The sequence below is a fragment of the Cornus florida genome, unplaced genomic scaffold, assembly GCF_030987335.1.
Source record: "Cornus florida cultivar Cherokee Brave unplaced genomic scaffold, ASM3098733v1 CherokeeBrave_3.0.0_Hap2_Chr01, whole genome shotgun sequence".
Lineage (NCBI taxonomy): Eukaryota > Viridiplantae > Streptophyta > Magnoliopsida > Cornales > Cornaceae > Cornus > Cornus florida.
The window spans coordinates 90,523,601-90,550,439 of record NW_026775571.1 but is presented as its reverse complement, the minus strand read 5'-3'; the positions used below and the strand labels follow the sequence as shown (position 1 = coordinate 90,550,439).

Here is a 26,839-nt window from a genome sequence, read left to right as displayed (position 1 = left end):
ATCCACATGATTTGGACATGTGATATATTTCATTAATTAGTGGTTAAGTAAATAGATATCGGATTAATATTATATTATTTGGTCAACTTATAAATTACCTTTATGGTAATTAATTACTAGGGAAGTGTTTTCCTATTTGTTCCTTACTTTGATGGAAAGTAGAATTAAGGTTACTAAAAGGAAAACTGGTCATCTCTCTGCCTTTATAAAAATGCATATATCACATTAATTATGTATGCTAATAAAACAACACGTATAAAATTTTATATATGCAAAAGGCCAAGAGAGAGAAATCAGTTTCCATACTTTGCCTATTGTTTGAAGTTGGGATCTCGACGTTGGACTTGATCTCTTCGATATTTGCAATCACAGATCAAGGTATTTATATTTAACTACTTTATTTATGGATTATAGATATGTGAAAATTAAGGAAGTTGTAAGATCTTGAGATTCATGTATATTTGTGATTAATGTTTGACATGAATTATTAAAGCTAACATGTGCTATCAGAGCTTACGATTTAGGAACTCATTATTTTCGTCTATATAAATAATGTGTAAATATAAAGTAAGATTAAATAATTGTATAATTTAATTTTCTTTTAGAATCAATATTATTTATTTTGATTGGTCTCATTGACTATTCATGAATTATTGTACATATGCAAATAAATCAGGATCAAGAAATTAAATATATATTTTTTGAACTTACGTTTTTTGAAGAGGAGTTAATCGTGTTCTAATGTATACGGGCAATTGCACTGTTCAGAGTGAATATTTGTGTATGATTGTTCTCCTAAATTTTATGGTTTGGAGGATCACAATTTAGATGACAATTGGTTGGTTCAAGTTTTAGTTATATTAGAACAATATATATTATATTAAATGTATCAAGTAATTTCATTTGAAACCAAGTTCAGGAACATGGACCATCTTGTCATCTTGATTTACGTGTATAAGAAAATAACAAAAGTTGCAATAACTAATGAATTACATGTACTGGTGACAACATGGTTTACATGTAATTTGAATGCCTTATGTGATTATCTTTGCCTAGTGAGTATGCATAAGAGATACTTCGTATTATGTTTATATAAGAGTGCATACTCACTGTGCCTATTAATAGAAATTTAATTTTATTTTATTAGCATGTAAATAAATTATTGTTTTATACTCTTGCATGCGAGATAGAGAATCAATTTTAGATTAATTCAATTATGATCTTCAAGTTCGAAAATAAAAAATAATATGTTTTATTATGTATATAAAGTAAAATAATATTTTTATTGAATTTTTGGACTATTAAGTTTCTGGGATCAAACTTACTTAAACTTGGATTGATCAGTATGAGTATGTGTGTATAATGTTAAATAGGTAAATTAATGATTCATTAGTTACTAGTTAATTTAATATTCATATTATGTGAGTATTAGTAGCTACCAAAGTGGCATAATCATAATGGTCGATGAATATTACTTTTAGTAGTAAACATAACTTAATGATGAATGAGTCACTAGCTAATTTAATATTCATATTATGTAAAGGGTGGTAGCTACCGAAGTGGCACGACATAATGATTGATGGATATTAATTTTAATGGTAGACATAATCGCAATATTTCATGAATTACTATGCTTATGATTTTTTGTGATATTCATAAATATTGAGTTTATTTAATTATGAGAAATAATTCCCCAAAATGAATTGATTTTCAAGTGATTAAATGAAAATTAAGGGGTTGTATGTATTTTTTAATTAGGTAGATATAGGATATCCAAAGACAACTTATCTGTTTAATTAAATAATGTATCACTAATAAATGTATACATATAAATACATGTAAGCATTCTTATTAGTATTTATAATTGACACCTAAAGAGGTACTATAATTATATATTATTTTTATATTTTAAGTTATATATATGTGTTGTTAACTCAAATCGTTATTGTTGTAAGTATTTTATCTTATTATGTTTGTTTTATTATATCTCTTAATTTGCGTGCTACATCTGTTCTGATTCTCAATATATATATATAAGACTAACTTTGCATAATGAAATGAGTAAGTTAAGTTCAAAATTTAGATGTGTTAAATCTTGATTTAGCATTTTAAATTGAGAAACCTACTGTTATTACTAATAAAGACAATGAAGAAAAAAAGATTCTCCATAAAGTTTGGGAGAGTCAAACAGATTAAGCCTTATGGTTATGCGAATAATTGTTCCCCATAGTAATAGTGCTAAGGAATAATTGACTATAAGAATGTTTTCGTATTGTAGATAAATATCTAAAACGAAAATTATTAATTGATATCACTACTATGTATTTTTGTTGGTACTCGTACCATGTATGAACATAATTTTGAAATGACTAATGTTACTGCAAAATTAAGAACCTTAGGGATGATTGTGGATAAGAATTTTTTTGTTCAGTTTATTCTCAATTTCTTGTCTACTCAGTATGGGTCATTTCGAATTAACACTATTAAGACAAGTGGAAAGTGAAAGAATTGATCACTAAGTTAATTTAGTATGAGACAAGGCTTAAGTAACAAGATAATCATTATGTTCATCTCATGACTCAAGAAGCTATAAAGAAATTTAGAAAGAAGTTTGAAAGGGTATTAAGTAAGCAACACCCAAAAATAAAAGACTTTGTTTAATTTATTAAAAGAAATGAATGCAATAATGCAAAAGTGTCATTTATATATTTAAACACTTTTAGAAATATTACATTAAACATATAGAATGATTCGAAAAGAAAGATAAGTCTTTTGACTTTTGTATATTTCAAATCAATTATTGATATTCCTTCTAATACATGATAGGTTGATTTAAGTACTAATGTTTATGTTTCTAATAGATGCAAGGATTTCTTATATCCTAAACCACAGTTCAAATGAGAATTGGGAAAAAGTTTTATTGAAACCATTGAGACATTTTGTTTAGTCTTAGATAACGAATTTTATTTAAATTACTTTAAACTCTTTATATTTCTTCAATTTCCCATAATTTGATTTTATTTCAATTTCCCATAAAGGTGGATAACAACCCCTTTTCACTAAGTAGTCGGGATTCTAGCCTCATCAAATACTGAACTTCTCGCGCGGAAAGGTGGAGGGGGCCCAAACTCTAGGTTAATAATTGAACTTGCTTCCAAAAAAAAAAAAAAGGGGGCAAAACAAAAGTAATAAAAAATGAGGACTTCTCCCAAATGGTGAGAAATGGGAAATGATTAGATGGAGGTTATTTTGATTTGTAGCCTAGTTGATTTGAGCTTGTAAGTCTGTAGGGGTGTTTGAACGCCTAATGCCCTAAAGTCGTCTGGTTTGGGAGTAATTGACCTAACGCTCGATCTCAAGAATCGCTAGAAAGCTTAATAGATCAATACATTGCACTATGCTTCCATCTTTGATCCTAAAAAAAAAAAAAAAAAAATATGAGTAAAAAGAATAAGCGCACCTAGAACAATAAAACTTTAATAAAAGGTCCATTTTTTGTCTTGATGATCGGTACTAGATTTGTATGCTAGTTTGAGGGTAATGATGTGATTAATTCTTTAGTTGGCTAAGATAGCAACATATTGATGCTGGTCCACTCAAAGGAATTCTCGAGTTGTTTAGATTTGCATGATCATTTTCTTGATGTGTGGAGGACCATACTTGCTTGCTTGATGTTGAAATTTTGAGAGATTACTTGGAAAGGGTTGAAAAATTGCATACTTGAGGTAGTTTTCTCCCAATGCTTGTTGGTAATATTGGTGCCTCTTTTGAAAGAATGAGCTTAATGTTTGCGGATACCATTTCTGGAAACCCTCGCGAGACTTCACTCGTTCACTAGGGGTAACCTAGGGGTTTAAAAGGCTTGTTGCATGTGCTAAGTGTAATCGTGTTCCCTATGAAAGTGGCGTTATTCATTTCATTGCTTTCTAGTTATAATTGTTTAGTTGTTCATTTCATTGCTTACTTTCTAGTTCATTGCTAGGGACTAGCAATATTTAAGTTTGGGGGTGTGATGAGCACTGAAAAGTGCGTATTTAAACCCCTTAAGCTTAGGCATTCTAGTACCTTTATCTATCTTACTTTACCGTTTTAGATTGATTTCATATTATTTCCATTTTCAGGGACTTATCCCGAAAATAAGCTAACTCAGCCAAATAAGAGTTTAATTGAAGCAATTCTGGGATTGAACAAAGAAAGGAGCAAAGTGGAGAAAGAAAGAAGCAAAATGAAGCAAAGCAGCAAGTTCGATCAATCCAAGTCCAAGGTTCGATCGATCGAACATTGATCGATCTCAGCACTTCAAGATAGATCCAAGCCTTGACCCAAAGCACTTAAGTTCAAAAGTTCGATCAATCCAACATCATTCTTCGATCGATCGAACACCTTTGTCCTTATCCAAATGATTGATCCTATCCACAGCTGTACCACCCACCAACCACTTTTTTCCTTTTTCCCATAAATATCTCCCATAAATATCTCGGATTTGTCTTTTTCCAAAAAGCTTAGCCAGTTGGATCAATCCAGCCTAAGTTCGATCGATCTCACTTACTTTCGATTGATCGAACTTCCTCCAGTGCGAAAAAGTTAAAATTTCATCTGATTAAAAGTTGTCCTTTATCCAATCATTGGGGAATATTATGTGCACGACCCCAGCTCATTTTGGATGTCATTTTGACCTACCTATATGAGGATAAGGATTGTTTTTTCAAAGGGGAGCCAACATTATTTTTTTATATATCATCTCTTGGAGAGGAAGTTTAGAGGAGGAGGACTCTAGAGACACCATTGGAGATCTTCATCAACAAGGAGCAAACCTCTTCCATGGAGTTAGCCCTTGAGGGTTGGAGCATCCTCACCATGAGTGGCTAGACATCCTCTTGGGGCTAGAGTTAGCCCCAAGCATGCTTTCTATATCTTAATCTTGTGTATTATTGAGGGATTAGTGTTGTAATTGATGTTTTAACACTTTGATATATATAGATCTTGTTTATTTAATGATTTATGTGGTTTAATGCTTTCAATTGATCATTTTATTCTATCCATATGTCTATGTATGCTAGAATTGATGTTCATGTTCTTGTCTCTAGATTTTATGTTATTGATGCATGTCTATGTGTATTGATGCCATAGATTTAGAGGTTGTCAAAACATAGTGCTTAAAGGAATGCTTTTGTGATTCTCTTGATGGTTCATGCTTACCTCTTGATGGATTGTGCCTCTCCCCTAGTTTATTTTCATGCTAGTAGTATAGATGTAGTGTAGTTGTAGTGTAGTGTTAAATGGGAGGATAATCTATACTTGTTGTTTGATGATCCAAGCTTGTGAATGCAATTAACATATGTTTCTATCATTGTGTTGTATTTGGATTGTGAGCTTAATTAAAGGATTAATAACTTATTTTGATTTATTGTGCCTTTCACATGTTGTTTAGACAATATATGCTTTATAGCTTAGATATATTGTGCCTTTCACATGATGTTTAGACAATACATGCTTAACTAGTCATCCTTGCTTGTTGAATCAACCAAATACACACACTCCAATATTGCAACACCCTAATTGCCCTCATTAATCATTTGTCAATGATATAGAAATGCATTGCTTGGTCACTACAACAAAAGTGACTTTTAGTGACGATATTTTAGCTACAAAATTTCTTTCGTCCCTAAAAGTAGACTTTCAGGGATGAAATTCAAGCTCGTGACTATTTATGTATCTTTTTTGTGACGAATTAGATAATTTGTCACCAATTGGTGATAGGAAGGTCTATACAACGTCGTTTTGATTTCTTTTTATACTTATTTGTGACTAAAATCTCCCTAGGTAAAAAAACCAATTCGTTTTTCCCCAACTATCTCCCCTCACTTTTCCTACTATGGCACTATTCTCTGTTCTAATTTCAATCAAACTTTATCATCCCGTCATTCGCTCTCATAGTATCTGCATCACCTTTTTTTTTTATTTTTCCCCACTCAAACCCTAGCTTTCTCTCAATAAACAATTTATTATCCTGGAGTCTCCTCGTCACCAATCGGCTGCTCTTAAAGAGATAGAGAGAGTAGAACACTAGGTCGCCAATCGATTACCCTCAAATCTTATAAATTCCACAATCTTTTTATGGAATCCCACTCAACTACTCCCTTCATATTCTCTTCTCAATATTTATTTTCTTGTATTAATTTTTCGATCTTGATTGCCTTCAATCTCTATCTAATATATGTTGAGAGAATTGCAGAACTAAAATTCTACATGTGATTGGGTCCGACCATCATTTCATAACAGCCCAGGTTTGAAAGTCCCCAAATAATCTTTTCTAAAGTTCTAGTTTTTATATATTTATTTATTTTTATATAGTACGATATTCACATAGATAGAGTGATTATTACTATAATTTTTTTTCAGTAAGTAAATAAATACAGTGATTATCTTGAAATTGGTTGTTCAGATTTTTTTTTCTTCTGATTTCATACCTTATTAGAGGCGATCAATAATTCTTGGCCGTGGTTTGATCACAAGTTCTTAGCCCTTAAATCACTTCAGAAATTCCTCAAATATCTGTCAGTTATAATCTTCAAACTAAACATATTACTGTGGGACTTTACATGCTAGGGCTTTTTTTTTTTAATTAGCTTTTAAACTCGTAATTTGGGCATCACATACCATTCAATTTTTTTTTTTTTTTTGTTAAATAATCAGCCTTCACAATGAAATCCTATTGTTTTCAGTTTGGTATTCAGTATCAAGAATGATTAACGAGAAATCTCAATGTAGCAATCTTGTAAGGTCAAATTACTTTTTTTTTTTTTTTTTTTTTTTTCTAATAAGGCAGATTAATTAGAGTTTTGCCCACAATTGCATGTGCTTTTCTGAATGAGATTCACATAATGATTAGTTCTAGTGCCATGCAGTGACCGTACATGTGCAGTTTTGTGCTCAAGATAACTTAAGTTATTGGTTATGCACTTAATAGGCTTGTATCTTGTCTGATGTGCCTATTTGTGTGGTGAACTGAGTAGGCTTTTTTCACTTATATTTTACTACTTTTATCTCTAGATTTCATATTAATTTTAGTCCAATCACACAATTATTTTGATATGCATAGCTTCTTCTTCTTTTTCTTCTTCTTCTTCGTTATTTATTTATTTTTTTTATTTTTTATTTCCAGCTAAAATGATGATTCTTTGCAAAGTTGGCTATGTTAGACTTGGTTTCCGAAACACAGGCAAGTAAAGTTTTTCAAATTCTTTTTATTTTATTTTATTTTTTGTCATTAATATGTTCTTTATGCAATTTGTATGTATAAATTTGATAACTAACATCTTTGCAATCAGTGCAGGCTTCCCTCTGTTAGCTCTGCTTTGTCTACCTTGCTCATGATTACCTTTGCAAGTGACTTAAACAACATTCAGGTGTTATTGTTCACAGTCTATCTTCCACACTTTTATTCTTCATCTTGGGAATAGTTTTAATTGATAAAGAAGCTTGTTGTTGCAGTGTTTTATGTATGTCTTTATGAGAAGATTTATTTTTTTTCCTTACCCAAGATTTAATACTTTCCAACATAAGTTCTATGGTACTGAGAAATCCCATTCAGGAATGCTTTTTATTTATTTAGTTTCAATAACTATGTTCTTGTTAATGTTTATTGCTACTTTCTTTTTCTAACTTCTGTATTAGTACTTTTATTCAAAATTAGGTTATGGTGTCAATGTATATACATATATATTCTTTACTACTCTCTTTTTTATCTTATTGCACGTGAAATATCCTTTCTCTTATTCTAGTTTCTTGTTTGCTTTGCAGAAATAGTAATTGAGTTGTCTGAGAGAGAACTAAAGGTCAGATATTCAATGTGGGTAGGTCTTACAATGAGGTCTTAGTCAAAGCTGAAAGTAAATAATTCAATGTAGTTTTATTATTTTATCCTTTTTTTATGTTGATAATGTGCATTGCTTGGAGGAATTAATTTTAATCAAGTTTATGATTAGGAGAATATTATTTAAATTTTATAGTTTGACTTTCATAGAGCCCTATTGTTCCATTATAGAACTTTTTCCTGTGTTTTGTTGCAGCTACTGGAGTGGAGTGGCTCTTGCTAGAATATTTCTGTATTCAAGGGTGAAGTGCATAAAACTAAATCACTCTTTATTTTTTTGTTTTATTGTTTTGCCTTTGTTGGATCAACTTAAGCCACTACTACATCACTCTTGTTTTATTTCCTTCTTGGCCCTTTGCTAAGTTGTGTATTTTCATTTTTGTTGCAGCTGCTAGAGTGGCTTCGTGCGGAATTACTATATTCAAAGGCGAAGTACAAAAAGCCACAAACATAGTTTGAAGAATTTTAAGATTCTAGAAGACTAGTGATAAGGGAACTTTGGGCATTCCTCCATAGAGGGAGAGTTGGGAAAGAGTTGGGAGTTTGCTTTTATGTTTTAGTTTGGTCTTTTGTATTATACAATTGGAAATTTGGTTAGTCAAAGTTATGTTAATTTTGTATTTGAACTCAGAATTTTTATGTATTTCATAATAAAATTTAATGTTATGTTTAAATTTGTGTTCCTATATAAAGTTTGAAATGTGTGGACCTGTGTTTCTATTTGAATTTTTTTTAATATTAGCAAAAACAAGCAAGCAAAATTGGTTTTTAGCAACGAAAGACATTTGTCATTGGGTGAGTTAGTGACGAAAACTTTCGTTGCTAAATGGAAAACAGATGTGATAAAAAATATGGTTACTAAAAGATATGCAATAGTAACGAAAATGTTTGTTGCATTTTCGTCACTAAAAGGCAAGCAGATGTGACGAAAAAGTATGGTCACTAAAAGTCATGCAATAGTGACGCAAATTTTTTAGTCACTAAAAGTAGAGACAATAGTGACGAAATTCTCATTCGTCACTATAGATTAATCGAGACGGTTATATAGCAACGAAACATTGATGAATGATTTTTCGTCACTAAAAACTTTTAGCAACGGAAATTTAGCTTTTTGTGACGAAAAAAAACGTTGCTAAAGGTCACTTTTGTTGTAGTGGGTGGTGATCTCTAAACCTCAAGATCTCTCTCTCCCTTACTTACTCTCTTTAGCATTGCATTCTTACTTAATTTAATTTAGTTGTTCTCTAGTTTAAATAACCAACCAACCACTTGTTTGATCACTCGACCTACTGACCCTAGTTACATTTTCACATTCAAGTACGACTCCAATCCCTTGGGACGATCCTTACTCGCCCTAGCTATATTTTTAGTAAAGGTAGTAGTGGCTTTATAAATGTAAAACTTGGCCCTCGCCTAAATTGCATGCTTCTCTAAGCTTGTGGTCACCGCGACCTTCAATATAAGGACCCAACACTAAGCATGCCTTCTAGACCTTGATGTTTTATATTTTGAGGGGATTTGTGTTGTAATTATTGTCTTGGCACTTGATTTATATATGAATCTTGTTTATACAATGATTTGTGTGGTTTAATGCTTCTAATTGATCATTTCAATCTATCCATATGTCTATGTACGCTAGAGTAGATGTTCATGTGTTTATCTCTAATTTTTGTGTTGTTGATGCATGTTTATGTGTGTTGATGTTATGAATCTAGAGATTGTCAAGGCATGGTACTTAATAGAATACTCTTGTGGTTTATTTGATGGTTCATACTCATTTTTTGATGGATTGATCCTCTCCCTTAGTTTAATTAGTTTAATTTTCATGTCCCTAACTTAGTTGTAGTGTAGTTGCCTTAGTTTTTTAGATGGGAGGATAATCCATGCTTGTTGTTTGATGTTCCATGCTTATGAATGCAAGTAGTATATGTCTCTAACCATTTGATGTGTTTAGATTGTGAGCTTAAAGGAAGGAATATTGGCTTAGTTTGATATATTGTGTTATTCACCATATTGTTTAGACAATATATACTTAATTAGTCATCCTTGCTTGTTGATTCAATAAAAAACACACACTATATTGCAACACATGTTTCCCCTCATTCATTGTACATTGAGTGTCTAGAAAGGTGATGTTTAGTGGTGACCTCTAAGTCCTAAGACCTCTCTCTATTGTTTTCTCTATCTTCATTTACTATTACTTGCTTTATATTGAATTTGCTTAGTTTTAGTTTGTAGTTTAATCAACCAAGCAAACCACATCTTTGATCACTCGACCTACTAACCCTATATCGTTTCCATATCAATACTGCCTCCCAATCCCTGTGGACGATCCCTACTCGCCCTTGCTGCGTTAGTAGTTAAAAGTAGTAGTGGCACTTTATAAATTTAAAACTTGGCCACACACTCACATACTTTGGTTTGTCGTTCCATTGACGACGAGGAAAAGGGCACACCACACAATTAAAGAAATTGGACTCTGGAATTATAAGTTGTTATATCAGTGGTTATCCAGAACGATCAAAAGGGTTTAGATTTTATCGTCCCACTCATAGTACTCGAATTATTGAAACTAGACATGCTGTGTTTTTAGAAAATGGGGATGTTAGTTAGAGAATTGAGCCTAGAAAAATTTCCTTTGAGGAAGATCGGATTCTTATGCCATTACAGGTGGTCCAAGATATGGTGACACATACACCTATTTTGGAAAATTGTGGTGTTAAAGAAACTTCCCACATTAAGGAATCTACTCCAATTATAGAAGTACTTTACGCAGATCCCAAAGAGAAAGTAGGCCTGCTATATCAAATGACTATGAAATTTATTTAATGAGTGTGATTATGATATCGGCTTGGAAAATAATCCTATTTCTTATGCTCAGGCCAAAAGTAGCGATAAATCAACTCTATGGATTAATGCCATAAAATGAAGAGTTGAAATCTATGAAGGATAATGAAGTCTAGAATCTTATAGAATTACCTAAATAATCCAAAACTGTTGGTTGCAAATGAATTTTCATAACCAAACGTGATTCCAAAGGCAATATTGAAAGATACAAGGATACACTCAAAAAGAAGGGATTGATTATAAGGAAACATTTTCTCCAGTTTCCAAGAAGGACTGCCTTCAAATAGTCATGGCAGTAATAGCTCATTATGATCTAAAGCTACATCAGATGGATGTCAAAATAGCCTTCTTAAATGGTGACTTGCATGAAATGGTCTATATGGACCAACCTGAAGGTTTTCATGATAAAGGCAAGACCCACAATGTGTGTAGGCTTAAAAAGTTCATCTATGGTCTAAAGGAGGCTTCTCGACAATGGTATCTTAAGTTCTGTGAAGTTTTAACCAACTTTGGTTTTAAAGAGAATCTAGTGGATTCATGTATATATCTTAAGATCAGTGGTAGTAAAATCTGTATTATAATGTTGTATGTTGATAATATATTGCTTGCCAGCAATAATATGGGAATGATACATGAGACAAAACAATTCCTGTCAAGGAATTTTGATATAAAAGATATGGGTGAAGCATCATTTGTTATTGGTATTGAAATTCACCGAGATAGGTCTCGCGGTCTTTTAGGATTATCCCAATGAGCCTATACTGATAAGGTTCTTAAAAGATTCAACATGTAACATTATTCTAATACTATTGCCCCTATTGTTAAGGGTGACAAATTTGGTGAATTCCAATGTCCCAAAAATGATATTGAAAGGGAATAAATGAAGGGAATTCCTAATGGTTCTGCAGTTGGGAGTATTATGTATGCTCAAGTTTGTACACGTCCCGATCTAGCATATATGGTAGGTATGCTTGGTCGATACCAAAGTAATCCAAGTACTGACCATTAGAAAGCAGTCAAGAAAGTACAACGTTATCTGCAAGGAACTAAAGACTACATGCTTACATACAAAAGGACAAATAACCTTGAGGTTATTGGTTATTCAGATTCTGACTTTGCTGGATGCTCGGATACCCGGAAGTCTACTTTTGGATATATTTTTATGCTAACAGATGGGCCTATTTTATGGAAGAGTCAAACGCAATCACTAGTTGCCACTTCCACTATAGAGGCCGAATTCGTAGCATGTTACGAAGCCACATGTCATGCAATATGGTTAAGAAATTTTATCACAGGATTAAGTGTTGTTGATTCAATTACATAACCCTTAAAAATTTACTGTGATAATGATGATACTATTCGATTCTCTAAGAATAACAAAACTACTGGAGGATCGAGACATTAATATCAAGTATCTTGCTGTGAGAGAAAGGGTTTTGAACCAAATTGTCTCAATTGAATATATCAGTACTATACTGATGTTAGCAAACCCATTGACAAAAGGTCTCTCACCTAAGCTCTTTAAGGATCATGTTGTGCACATGGGCTTGGTGAAAAGTCTTTTATGTTTGGGTTAAAAATGTATAGATGTTTTTGCTGTGATCACATTATGTATATGACAATATGATGATTATGTTGTGTTGTTTTCAACTTTTGTGCACAATTAAATATAAAAACAATATTGGACCGTTAATGATGAATTGACACTAATCTCTATTACTTTGCTAATGTTATCAGTATTAGTTAAATCTCATCGATTCATGTTGATGAAGGTGTTAATGTTATAATTGTTGAATGGTATTGAATCGATGAGCGATTTAATAACTACAATGGTTTGGAATTAGTAGTTTCATTGAACAGAATCTAATGTAAATGGTGCAACCTCTTCTTTGGACAAGTGTGATGGCCATATTATGTGAATAATCTAATAAATGGTATAATTATGTAAGCCAAGTGGGAGATTATTATAAATTTATCTCTTTAATGTGGCCTTTACATTATTATACATATGGTATATTAGATACTTCCATGAAGAGGGTTTTAAGAAATTAATTAGAAGGTGATCAAATATTAAGTGCATCTATATGAAAGACAAAAAATGTAAAGTTTTATAAACACTTAATAATGCCATTTTTTTGAGTTACATATGCTTCAATAAAATTTAGTGACAGTAATGGAATTAAAGTTAATATTCACTTAATGAAGAGTTAAGTGAACATAATATTTGGGAACTCTTGGAATTAGTGTTCACTTAATAAATAGTTATTGAAGAGTTAAGATTTCTTGTAACTCTTGGTGTTTTTATGAAAATATAAAAGTCTTTAATGGGAAAACAAACTTTAATGAACTAATGCTATATAAAAGGGTCCCAAATCATACTCTCTCATTACGTGTATTGTGAAATGAAACACCACATTTAGTACCCATTAACTATAGATACATAAGTGGTTTGAAGATCTTATAATTTTACGTTGGGTATTCAGAATAGACGGATACTAACTTTTGGCTCATTTTGAAGTTTAGTCAGCATTAATAACTAAGGCTCAAAATCTCTTACTCATAATGGATCAAGGTAACATATGTACCACTTCTAAATTTTATAACTCATGGTGTTTTTGTGCATCAAAGTTAAATCCTAATGGGCTAATTATTGTTAAAGTATTTCTTATTATGTCTAACAATCTATTCTTATTGCTACGACTCTGCTATTATATATCATTATACCTAATATTAAATTTGGGGTTGAATTGAACAAAAAAAAAAAAAAAAATGTCATACAAACGAAGGTAAAATTGGGAAAAATATATATATATTTATGGTGATTTTTACGTTCCTCTTGTCTCACTAATTGAAAAAAAAAAATTAACAATCTTGCGAGTTCTTGTTAGGCTTAACAAATGAAATAGGTGACACAATTTTTTGTAATTTCTCATCGTCCCTTTCTGCGTATCGCCTGTGTGTGTAAGCGATCCAATGTAAAGTAAACTGTGAGTTACCAATAAATTTGGGGTTGAATTGAAAAATAAAAAATAAAAAATTTGTCATACAAACGAAGATAAAACCAGGAAAAAATAAAGAAAAAATAATGTAAAGTGATTTTTACATACCTCTCGGTAATTTGTATTTATTATTTTACTTGGTAACTTATGTTTATTATTTTAATTGGTAACTTATGATACAACTTTACTAAATTAGGAGTTGTATTTTAATTGGTCCCTTTTATCCCATGTGGAGTAAACCGTGAGGAATACTGTGAATAGGATTATTAGTTTAATGGGTAACAATCACGTGGAATCCAATGTAGAATAGGATTATTATTTTAATTGACAACTTATGTTTGTATTTTAATTGGTAACTTATTATACAACTTTATTAAATTAGGAGTTGTTTTTTAATTGATAACTTATTTTTTATGTATTTATTTTTAATTAATAATAATGATTTAAAATTCTTGACACCCCTTGTATTTTTAATAATAGTACATATAGATATATATATATATATATACACCATTCAAAAAAAAAAAAGTATATATAGATATACTTATTAATAAAAAATAAAAGAATAAATAAAAAAGTTGGAATGAGGGGGACGACGAAAAAAAAAAAAACAGAGATAGAAAATAGAAGTTAATTCGTTCTACTAAGAAATTATTATTATTATTATTATTATTATTATTATTATTATTATTATTATTTTGAGGTAATACTATACTAAACGTAAAAAAAAAATAAAAAAATAAGAACCTTCTAGGCTTCTATTATTGGTTGGAGTATAATAATAGAAGGAAAATAAAAAATATTAAAAGCTAACAATAAATTCATTTTTTAAGATGCAAAGTTAATAATTATATTCTTGTACTCAAGTTTTGCTAAATTTTTATTTTTTTCAATATATAATATAACCGGTCCATACTATATACACTCATTAATAAAAAATAAAAGAATAAATAAAAAACTTGGAATGAGGGGAACGAGTAAAAAAAAAAAAAAGTTAAATAAAGATAAATGAGTTAAAAAAAAATGGTTAAATAAATATACTAAATAGAAGTTAATTCTTTGGGCCTACTAAAAAAATAAAATAAAATAAAAAGAAAGAAAAAGAGGTTGTATCTTAGGCCTGAGAGCCATTTCAAATACAAAGCATACGTTGTATATTCCATTTATATTTCGCATGTCATGGTTTTACACACATGTGGTATAATTATTTCACCGCTATGTTCCACTACTGGGATGCCTGGATTTCAGTTTTGAGGCATTAGGATGCATGGCATAGGTTAAAAATGCACAAAGGTATTTCCGGTGAGGTTTTTTAACACATTTTTGACTTATTCCCCGAAAAAGCCGACTCATTTAGAGAATGAGTTGACTCAGTTCATATGGAACCCATTTTTTGAGAAAAATTGCTCTCGGTCTACAGAAGTCGACTTCTTTGACAACTGAGTTAGCTCAGTTGGCAAAGAAGCCAGCTCAGTTGGCAACTATACCTTGTTCATGTTACTTGTTAGATTTGATGTTCTATTTTCAAACGACTATATCTCACTTAATATAACCCAATTCTCATTTTAACTCCAAATTGGGTTAACTATGAGTTCAATTTTAAGGTTTTTGAACCAGCTTTCTAATAATATCAACCTTTATCACATATTTCAATTGTAGATAGAGATTTTTTCACCATTTAAGTGTGGCATATTTTGGTAATCCTTGAAACCAAAGGGGGCGGATGTGTGAAATCATAATTCGTGTGTCCAGAACCTTGTGGTATGGAATCAAATGACCACTTAGATTTATTTTGATTTTGTATGACCCACTTTGAGTCATTTCATTGATTTCCGTGCTTGGGATTAACCATTTTATGAGTGATTACAGGTTTAGGTAAGGACTTACTTAGTGTTTCGGACTCCTGTGTTTGAATTTTTATAGAAGTACCACTTCAGGTTTTAAAAGATTGCAAGAAATTTCACCAATATGATTTGAGGATTTTTTAAATAATTGAATTATTTTACATGGCAGTACAAAAATGATTTACCTAATCATCACCCAATCTCAAAATCACGAATTACACATCCCCTACAAATATGTTACTCAAGTACCGATGTGACATTCCCTTTGGTTGATAGTTAAGCTCTATATAATTTGAGGTCTGGACAAAAATATAAAAAGAAATTTTAATATGCAGTATATATTAATATAAAAAAATAATTATTTTTGTTTATTTAAAAATTATATTTATTACCTATTTAAGATGCAAAGTTACTAATTATATTGTTGTATTTTCAGCATGTATTCAAGTTTTGGCTAAATTTTTTGTATTTTCAGCATATAATAAACCCTTCTTGCCTTGTAAAAAATAATAATAACAATAATAATAAAAAATATATAATAGAACCGGTTTAATATATATATACATATATATACACATACACACACACACACTTAGTCAAAAACACGTGCGATTCACGTGGTTACATTAATTTTTGATATTTAATTTCTAAACTTATTTTTAAAAAAATTACTTGGACGTGGACCAAAGGAACATTATATAACAACTTTATCACAAACATGAAAAATTATAAGGAAATCAACATCAATAAATAAAAATCGAAAAAAGTTCATAAAATAAAAGAATTAATTATTAAAATAAAAAATAAATAAATTTATATGCTTTCTCCAATATTGTTGGACTCTGCAATTACTACAAATTATAGTATTTGGTGATCTCTGCAATTACGACAAATTAGGCTTATTCAAAAAAGAAGAAAAAAAAGAAAAAAGAAAAAAGAAAAAGAAGTACTCATCATCAATAACGTTAGACTTATTCAGAAATAATTTATAATACTTACATACCTCTGGTCTCATTAGATATATATTCTTAGTGCTAGGACTTTGCTATTATCATTATACCAAATATTAAATTTGGGGTTGAATTGAACAAAAAAATAAAATAATAAAATAAAATAAACTAAAATAAAATTTTCATACAAACGAAGGTAAAATTGGGGGAAAATATATATATATATATATATATATATATATATATATATAAAAGGTAATTTTTACATACCTCTTGTCTCATTAGATATCATTATATACGTAACATTAAATTTAGGGCTGAATTGAAAAAAAAAAATAAAATAAAATAAATAAATAAACATTTGAATTCTTGTTAGACTTAACAAATGAAACAGGTGACACAAATTTTTTTAATTTCTCATTATCCCTTTCTGTGTATCGCCTGTGTGTGTATGCGATGCCATGTAAAGTAAACTGTGAGATAACATTAAATTTGGGGTTGAATTGAAAAAAATAATAATAATAATAAATTTGTCATACAATCGAAGATAAAACCGGGAAAAAATAATAATAATAATATAAGGTGATTTTTACATACCGCTTGGTAACTTGTGTTTATTCTTTTAATTAGTAACTTATGATACAACTTTATTAAATTAGGAGTTATATTTTAATTGGTCCCTTTTATTCCACGTGGAGTAAACCGTGGAGAATCCTGTGAATAGGTTTATTAGTTTAATTGGTAACAATCCTGAGGAATCCAATGTAGAATAGGATTATTATTTTAATTGATAACTTATGCTTGTATTTTAATTGGTAACTTATTATTAAACGTTATTAAATTAGGAGTTGTTTTTTAATTTATAACTTATTTTATTATGTATTTATTTTTAATTAATATTAATGATTTTAAATTCTTAACACCCTTGTACTTTTAATAATAATATATATGGATATATATATATATATTATTAAAAAAAATAGTATATATAGATATACTTATTAATAAAAAATAAAAGAATAAATAAAAAATTGGAATGAGGGGGACGACGAAAAAAAAAAAAAAAAAAGTTAAACTGAGATAGAAAATAGCACTTAATTCTTTGGGCTACTAAGAAATTAATTTTTTTAGGAAGGCAATAATATATAAGGTAATAAAAACTTTTGGGAGTGGGGGCTTAGGCGACCCTATAAATAAGTAAAAATAATGTGTATATTACGTTCTGAATAACCCTCACTAATTAAAACCAAAGAAGGCCGAGGAAAGGCTATGGAGATGATAGAAAGAAGAGAAGAGTCATCATCCATCAAGTCCCTACCCAATGACGTCGTCATGGACATACTCTCACGACTGCCTGTCAAGTCCCTGGTACGTTTTAAGTGTGTGTCAAAGTCTTGGCTAACTTTGTTCACTGATCCATATTTTGTGAAGATGCACCTAAATCGATCCTATGAGCCCAACAAAAAACAACTTGTTTTTTCCTGTCACATTAAAGAATGGAGGTCAGCAATCGTTGTATTTTCTGGCAACATTATTGAGCCGAGTGGAAAAGTTGATTATCCACTTAATTTTGAGTGTCAATCGGGCAAGTTCTTAGGTTGTTGTGACGGATTGATATTATATTCAACTTCTCCTTATTCTTCTTGTGAAGAAGAACTTCACCTGCTGAATCCTTCAACTAGAAAAGTCAAAAGATTACACCCACCATTCAAAAGTATAACAGGTGGTGTTTCATATGGGTTTGGTGGTGCATATGGGTTTGGCTACGACGCCTTAACCGATGACTATAAGGTTGTGCACATCCCATATTGTCACAAAAGTATAACGACTTTATATACACGAAAAACAAATTCTTGGAGAAGAATTCAAGACATCCCTTACCATGTTATGTGCTCTGCGCCAGCTGCGGCACTTCTGAATGGAGCTCTCCATTGGTTAACTAAGGACATGAGTAAGATAGTTTCTCTTAATTTAGAGGAGGAAAAATTTCAAGTTTTTATTTTACCTGCAGAATTTGAAACACAACAACGTGAAGCTTACTTGGTTACGGTTCTCAGAGGATGTCTCTGTGTCTGTGTCAAGATTATGGGGAAGTCGGGGTGGCGGTCTTGTGAATTTTGGGTGATGAAGGAATATGGCAAGAGAGAGTCGTGGACTAATCTTGGCTTTGCCCTTCCAAGGAATTGGAATCGTGTGAAGCCTTTGGATAGATCATTTCTTACTTGTATCTAATGTAGAGAAAAAGGAAAATACACATAGATATTTAGAAATTCCCGGTGATTCTCAACTCGGTAGCCTTAGACGTTATGATCAAGATAATGATGGAGACTCTTTTATGCTTGAAGTTGAGGATGCAGAGATTTTTTTGGAGAGCATTGTTTCACCCTTGTTTTCTTATTTGGTCATGCAATACATTCTGGTGCTGAGAGACCAGGTGAGTTTTGGTTATTAATTTATTTTTCAGTTTCAAAATTCTTATTTGGTCATGCAATACATTTTGGTGCTAAGAGACGAGTGCAGATTGAGGGTGAGTTTTGGTTATTAATTTATTTTTTAGTTTCAATTTTTTGTAATTTCTTATCGTCCCTTTTGCCTGTGTGTGTAAGCGATCCCGTGTAAAGTAAACTGAGGTACCATTAAATTTGGGGTTGAACAAAAAAATAAATAAAAATTGTCATACAAACGAAGATAAAACCAGGAAAAAATAATATAAGGTGATTTTTACATACCTCTTTGTAACTTATGTTTATTATTTTAATTAGTAACTTATGTTTATTATTTTAATTGATAACTTATGATACAACTTTATTAAATTAGGAGTTGTATTTAATTGGTCCCTTTTATCCCATGTGGAGTAAACCGTGAGGAATCTGTGAATAGGATTATTAGTTTAATTGGTAATAATCCCGTAGAATCCAATGTAGAATAGGATTAATATTTTAATTGGTAATTTATGTTTGTATTTTAATTGGTAACCTATTATACAACTTTATTAAATTAGGAGTTGCTTTTTAATTGGTAACTTATTATTAACTTATTTTATTATGTATTTATTATTAATTAATAATAATGATTTGAAATTCTTGACACTCCTTGTACTTTTAATAATAGTACATATAGATATATATACCATTCAAAAAAAAAATAAAAAACTTGGAATGAGGGGGACGACGAAAAAATAAAAAATAAAAAAAGGTTAAACAGGGATAGAAAATAGAAGTTAATTCTTTGGGCCTACTAAGAAATAAAATTTGTTTTTTTTTTTTTTTTTTTTTTTATTGGAGCTAATAATATATGAAACTTAAAAAAGAAATTACAACCTTCTACTATTCCTTTGTGTTCTATTTGTTTGGTATTCCACACATCATTTTCACACATAATTTGTTATTTCTACCAACGTTAATAATATGTTTTTGTGTATTTAAAAAAAAAAAAAATTATCATGAGAAGTGAACATAGTGCAAATGATATGTTTTTGTGTATTTACAAAAAAAATATATATATGTGGAAAAGAGTATATGGGAATATACAAGGTCCCCCAAACTCAACAATTTTCTCATTCTATTTTCTCCCTGTATGTGGGAATATACATTTTTTTTTCTCTATTTTTTATTTTTTAGTACGATTATATATCAAACAGTATATGACCTTGTTGTTACTATATTTATATTCCTGATCTTTATTCAATTTTCTTATTTAAGTTTTTCAGTAACTCCCCTCAACTATTTTTTTTTTTTATCAAACCCCCTCCTTCCAACTATTTGAGGGGTAAAAGAGTGAATATTTTGATCAAAATGCCCTTACAACATGGATTCCAGAAATTTAAGATTTAAGATTTGTGCAAGCCCATATCCAGGTAATTTAAGAATCTATTACAACAATCTTATTTTATTTTTAATATTTGCAAAAAAAATTATTAGAATTATTCATTTGTATATGGAACATAACATAAATATATAAAATAAAAGAATATGTTTTTTGTCAATATAAATATAATACATATATATTTTGAAAAAAAGACATATGTTTTTTTTATGATTCATATGTGTTAGACATTGTAAGTTGACACATCAAAAATTCATATCATGAAATCCTAAGAGTTACATATCATCACAATTGATTTTGGCTGATCAGAACTTTCGATACTCAAGTAGAAATCTAAATGAAAGTAGAAATCTAAATAAAACGAATATATTTACTTGTGTAGTGATTGGCTTGTCGATGGCCATATAGTTTCGGTCCTTGGATCATGTTAAAATTACTCTAATATTCTAGTTTTACAAATAAAACTTGTTCCACATCAGATTTGGATGGGGGTTGAAGTGTGTATAAATGGATGAGTATGCAGTCCTACCCAATAATTCAAGTTTTTTGGTAAATGGGCAAGCACCCACCCGTTACAGTTGGTATTAGAGCCAGACCCAGTTCTTAATCCGGTATCACGCCAAGCGTCTAGCCCGGAGGGCGTTCGGGTCTGTCCACGGGTAGGCAGGGTGGTCTAACCGTAATGAGGGCGTTGTGCGGGTTCGGGTAGGGGGAGAATGTTACAAGTAAAACTTGTCCCACATCGGATTTGAATGGGGGTTGATGTATATATAAATGGGTGGATATGTAACACTACCCAATAGTTTGAACTTTTAGATAAATGAGTAAGTGCCCACCCGTTACACCTACCCAGAGGACTCGGGAGGTTCCAACTCTATGATCCAATATTGCATTTACGACACTTACTCATTTTCAAAAGCAATGCAAGGGTTGGGCCTGGTAAGCAATTATCCAATATTTCCTTGGTCAATCTCTTAGATTTGTGGTCTGTCTCTTAAAGCAAATAAAAAATAATTTTTAAAAAAAAAAAGTAGTAGAGAAAAAATTGAAAAGAAGACTGACAAAGCACACGGTTGGGCTTATGTGACTTGCGAAAATAGTAAAAGTCCAGGTGAAAAATGATAGTGAGCCTAGTGCAGTTGTCAGTCAGCCTTGGTGTAACAATAAGTTGCTCATAGAAGTCACGAATTACAGAAGTGGCTTCTTCGCATGTACGAGATATGTTATATACATTTGATCCTTTCTAGACTTCGAAAGAGCCTCGTACACGGAGGGAATTGCATGTGCAAATATTTTATTTTATTTTAAAAAAAATAAGATTGCTAGAACATATTCTTAGATTACCAATTTCTCTTTGGTTATGGCGGCTTATTGCACAAATCTTATATTTATGGAATCCTTGTTTCAAAAGCTCTCCGTACATATATTATTTGTACTTTTTGGATTTACGATTTGTGAGATATGAATTTTTGAATTTCGGATGAATTAGAATTCAAATAAAACAACAATAAAGGCATTTTGGTGCAAATATCCACTATTTTACTTCCTTTGAATAGTTGTGGTTTTTTTTTGACAGAAAATTTAATTGAAGAGGGTTTATTTAAAAACGGTTGTGGTTGTGATGGTTTATTGTACTTTGCCCTTAATTTTATATAGTCAAATAATGAATCTTGAACTTAGTGGTAATTACAAAATTAGTATTCCTTTTTATTTTAGTTTTTGCTTTTAGGAAAATGTTAAAGTAAATAGAAATTAGTCAATAAAATTTTGGTGTTTAGATTCATAATAGAATGAAATACTACTTGTTGAATTACGTAATTGTTGTGTCAATTTTTTTTTTTTGAACTCAATTATAATATATATTTCTTTTGCTTGGGTAAAGCACTAGGTCAAGTGACTTACTCACTTTAGCAATCTCTTGAGGTTCCAATTTATATATATACATATAAATTTTAATTATTTATATCAATTTACAAAATTCAATCTAATTATTCATTTCATGCAATCACTGATTTAATTTTTTTTTTTTTTCTTTTCTGAATATCAAAATTGAATTTGTGTACTCTATTCTCTTCTCTTTGTTGGATATCCTCACCCTTTTCATCGATCTCTCGGTAATCTTCACAAATGCGATGTGTTACTTCACTGCACAATTCTCGAATCTACTAACACAAGTCACATGAGATACTTTTTCAAGTAATTGTAATTAAATATCAACCTTATTCTCTTTTTACTAATATATGGAAATTCTTTTGAAATCAACTTTATATGGGTATATATATATATTCTAGTTGAACTACAAAAACCTAAAAATAATTGCTAATTCTATCCTTCGTGCCCCTCAAATTTTAATTTTTTTCTTTCCATCCAAATGGTCTGCAAAATTAAAATAGATATATTTTTTCCTCATATTTATGAACTTTTATCTGAACTTAACTTATATATATATATATATATACACACACAATTAATTCTAATGGAACTAAAAAAATTTAAATATTTTAATTCTATAAATTTTATTTAATTTTCACTAATTCAATGAATAATTTTAATTTTAAAAATTGATAAATATCACACTTGAATTTGAGTTAACTAAATTTAAACAAAATTTGATAAATATTTATTTAATATATCTAAAATAAACATATTTATAAAAAAAGTATAACGTTACAACAATTTTTTATAAAAAAAAAAGGGTACTTGAATCTATCTTCTATTTTATCAGATGTTGTCCATTTAGTTTCCTCCAATACATCAATGTAACAGTAAGTTATATATAAAAATAAAAAAGAAAAAAAGAGAAAAAAAAGTACCAAATCATTTCACAAATTTGACATGAAATGTCAATCTAATAACAAAATCAAATGAGATACTTTATTATATTGGGAAACCTCATGCAAATAATATGTTTGGTGTATATGTAAAAAAACTATGACCACAAACATCATTAAAAAACGTGGTTGTGATTCTTGTGAATACAGTTATAATTCTTATAAGTAATACTACCTTAATCTAAAATATCCCATGACCAATAGAATATCCCCAATCTTTATTTGTTTGCAATCCACTTTAAATATCAGTTAATGCTCTGGTCAGTATAAATAGAAATTAGTCTATTGTGAATTCATTACTTAATAGGTTGATTTCATAATTTTTCGTTATTTATTTTGGTTTTTTACTTACTCCTATAATTTAATTTATTTTTTGTTTCGCTATATTGGTAGCCAAACAGATGATTAAGGTCAATGATAAAACATATCATAAAGGTCTAATTAATAATTAAAAAAAATGTCAGTTTTTTATAATGTGAATAATTCAGTGGATTAATGTCTCCCCTGATCTTGGAATGCAATTGCCTCGATAGCCCAGTGGATTAATACCTTCATGAAGTTTGGAATGTCAAGCTTCAACCAAAAAAAAAAAAAAGAGCTTTTTAAGAAAAAAAAATTAGAATGTTTTATTGTTATGGGCATGATTAAAGTTCAAAATGGATTGATTTGAAAAAAATAAAATAAAAATAATAATAATAATAATAATAATAAATTGTTCATTGATATGAGAGCATTATATGTTTAATTTTAAATGACATATATGATAATATGGAGCTATCTCAGAATAATCCTAAGGGTAAAGTGCAAAAAACCCCCCTGAATTATGGGCCAAAATATAGTAAATCCCCCTTAACTAAAAAAAATGCAATTAACCCCTGAACTGTTGTACTTGGTTGCAATTTACCCACTCCGGTTACCGGCAAAATTTTTTTGACTGTATTCAGGAGTGTGTATGCCACTTTTTTTTCTTAATGCCTACTTCACCCTTGTCATACAAAAATACCAAAAAGCCCTCTTTATTCTCAAATCCATTACCCTAATTTGTATTTAAATACATATATATATATATATATATATATATATATATATATATACATATATTTCATCTTTTTTTTTTTTTTTTGAAAAGGTAATTCTCGCGGCCGCGGCCACCACCAAACTTGCTAATGGAAGCAAAATCACATGGTCGGAAAGGAAAGAAATATGAATAGATCATCAGAAACCCAATCCTATATATAATGAGTGATGGGTTATTTGAGTTTCTAAAATAGAGCACGCTAGAATGAGATTATTAGGAACTAAACCACGCTAGCTTTATCGGAACTGAACTGCTGTAGTTAAACCCAGAAAGTTACAGCTAGTGCTGCAACTTGGGCGGGTTAACCTAGCCCAACCCAACCCCAACCCAGAGATTTTGAAATTTGGACATACAATTCACAAATTAGGTTCATGTTCGGGTTGAGTTTTTTCAAAATCCAGACATATTCGGGTTAGGCTTGGGCTCAACCCGAACCCAACCCGAAACCCGAAAAAAAGAAAAAGAAAAAAATCTTGTTCTTCTTTCTCTCTCCTCTTTCTCACTCTTTCTCTTTCTCTCTCCTCTTTCTCACTCTTTCTCTTTCTCTCTCTGCCCATATATACAATTTAGTAGTCAGCGGCTGAAGCTTACGATGGAAAGAGAGAGAGAGATATGGGTTTTGATTTTTGAACAATCTTGGAGAGCTTGCGATGAAAAGAGAGAGAGAGAGATCTGAAGCTTGCAATGGAAAGAGAGAGAGACAGCGACTGAAGCTTGCGATGGAGAGAGTGAGAGAGAGACAACGGCTGAAGCTTGCAAACCCGAATTGGAACAGCGAGCGATGGAAACTGAAAGATCTAGGTTTTGATTTTTTGAACAATCTGAAATGATATGCTGATCGATCTGGGTTTTGAACTTTTGATTCTTGCAGACAGTTAGATAAAACGAAATATTTGGGTTTTGAACTTCTATTCTTGTAGATTTTGTAATTTGCAATGGGTTTTGAACTTCTGATTCTTGTAGATTTTGTAATTTGCAGTTAGAGAGAGAGAGAGAGAGAAGGGGGGGTTCAGAAAGAATGGAGATGGAGGATAGGGGAGGCTAAAGTGATTTGCCCTAAAAATATTTTGTTTTAATATATAATATTATATATATATATATATTATATTATATTATATATATATAATATAATATATTATATTGTATCATATTATATTATAAATTTTTGAAAAAAAAAAAAAAATTTAAAAACTCAACCTGTCAACCCGACCCAACCTGTCCGAAAATATTTGGTCTGGGTTATGATCATAACCATGTTAAGTATAATTCGGGTTGACCCAACCCAACTCGCTTCGGGTTGAGGCTGGGTTGGGACTGGGCTGGGTTGGGCTAGCCCAAGTTACAGCCCTAGTTGCAGCAACCAAATTGGAAAGCCTCACCTGTACACAACTAGCGAGCTATCAAACCGTATGCAACCGGTGAAATCTAACACCTCCCTTTCACTCGTCGCCGAGTTGATGGTTCAAATTAGATCCAATTGCTTGTTTCGGCGAACCCAAATCGAAAGCATGGTCTCGATGCTTGTTTCGGTGAACCCAAATTGAGAGCTGTATTAGTCATAAGCCGTAATTGCCGATTGTCATCACCAATTGTTGTCGTCCATTGTCGTCGTGGATCGCCTTCGTTGTTCATCATCGTCGCCTTCGTTGTTTGTCGTCGTCATCGCTGTGTCCGATGCTTGTGGATTTTGAACCACCAGTTGAGACCCAACCCGACTGGATTGTATAGGGTTCAACCCTAATTTTAGAGTTTTATACGATGAAGAGAATTCCCAAATTGATTTCAATTCTCTGTGATTCTCAACTATTAACAAGTTAAATTGCCCTATTTGTAAACTCAACTAATTATCGTAAGAGGTTTGCTTTTGTAAACTCAACTAATTAGGGTAAGACTCAACTAATTAGGTAAGAGGTTTCCAGACTTTGCAGCAAGAGAAATCGCGATGGTTCCATGGGTAGGGTTTTAGTGGTTGCGAGAGGGATTTGCAGAGCTTGGTGATTAGTCAAACAAATTTATTCTTATTTCGGTTTTGTGTGTAAGCTTTGATGTGGATTGCTGAAGTGTCAATTTGTAATTGGCTCTTCAGATTACAATTTGCCATGTCATGGGATAAAATTTTAATGAAACTACGTCGTTTTGTTTGAGGGTATACATGTCATTTAACATTTTCAGTGAGGGATGTTGACCGGATAAGTTACTGTTGTCCTCAACTGTAACAAATTGATAGTTCAAGGGGTTTTCTTATAGTTCGAGGGGGTTATTTGCAAAACGCCCATAGTTGAGGGGGTTTTTTGCACTTTACCCTAATCCTAACAAGGATTACATTTAGACAATGTTGACAATAAAAATATGTCATCCATATCCTTAATCTAACATCACATTTGTAGTTTAAGATTGTTGATAAAATGTCCTCCATATTTTTAATTTAAATTCACTTTTGTTGTTGAACAACTGTCATAAGAAAAGGCTTTTCATATATCTAATTTAGCATCGGACGACTCAGACTAATTTTAATAAACAATTTATCATTAAGTACAAATTCATTACCTTCAAATGAAGTTTAATAATTTATTTAAGAGTAATGATACT

The 26,839-nt window shown here is 30.7% G+C and overlaps 1 protein-coding gene and 1 long non-coding RNA gene across 2 annotated transcripts; both read left to right on the top strand.

Moving 5' to 3' along the window:
- Window positions 1–7,681: 7,681 nt before the first annotated feature.
- On the top strand, window positions 7,682–8,437 carry LOC132306117 (uncharacterized). Its single transcript, XR_009481825.1, has 3 exons — window positions 7,682–7,892; window positions 8,073–8,118; window positions 8,265–8,437. It is a non-coding gene; the product is annotated as an uncharacterized LOC132306117 (long non-coding RNA).
- A 9,348-nt stretch (window positions 8,438–17,785) lies between these two features.
- Window positions 17,786–25,991, top strand: LOC132277247 (F-box protein CPR1-like). The gene is made up of 3 exons (XM_059779053.1): window positions 17,786–18,653; window positions 18,754–18,950; window positions 25,722–25,991. Exons 1-3 carry the CDS (start codon window positions 17,786–17,788, stop codon window positions 25,989–25,991), a joined length of 1,335 nt encoding a protein of 444 aa, XP_059635036.1.
- The last annotated feature ends 848 nt before the right edge of the window (window positions 25,992–26,839 follow it).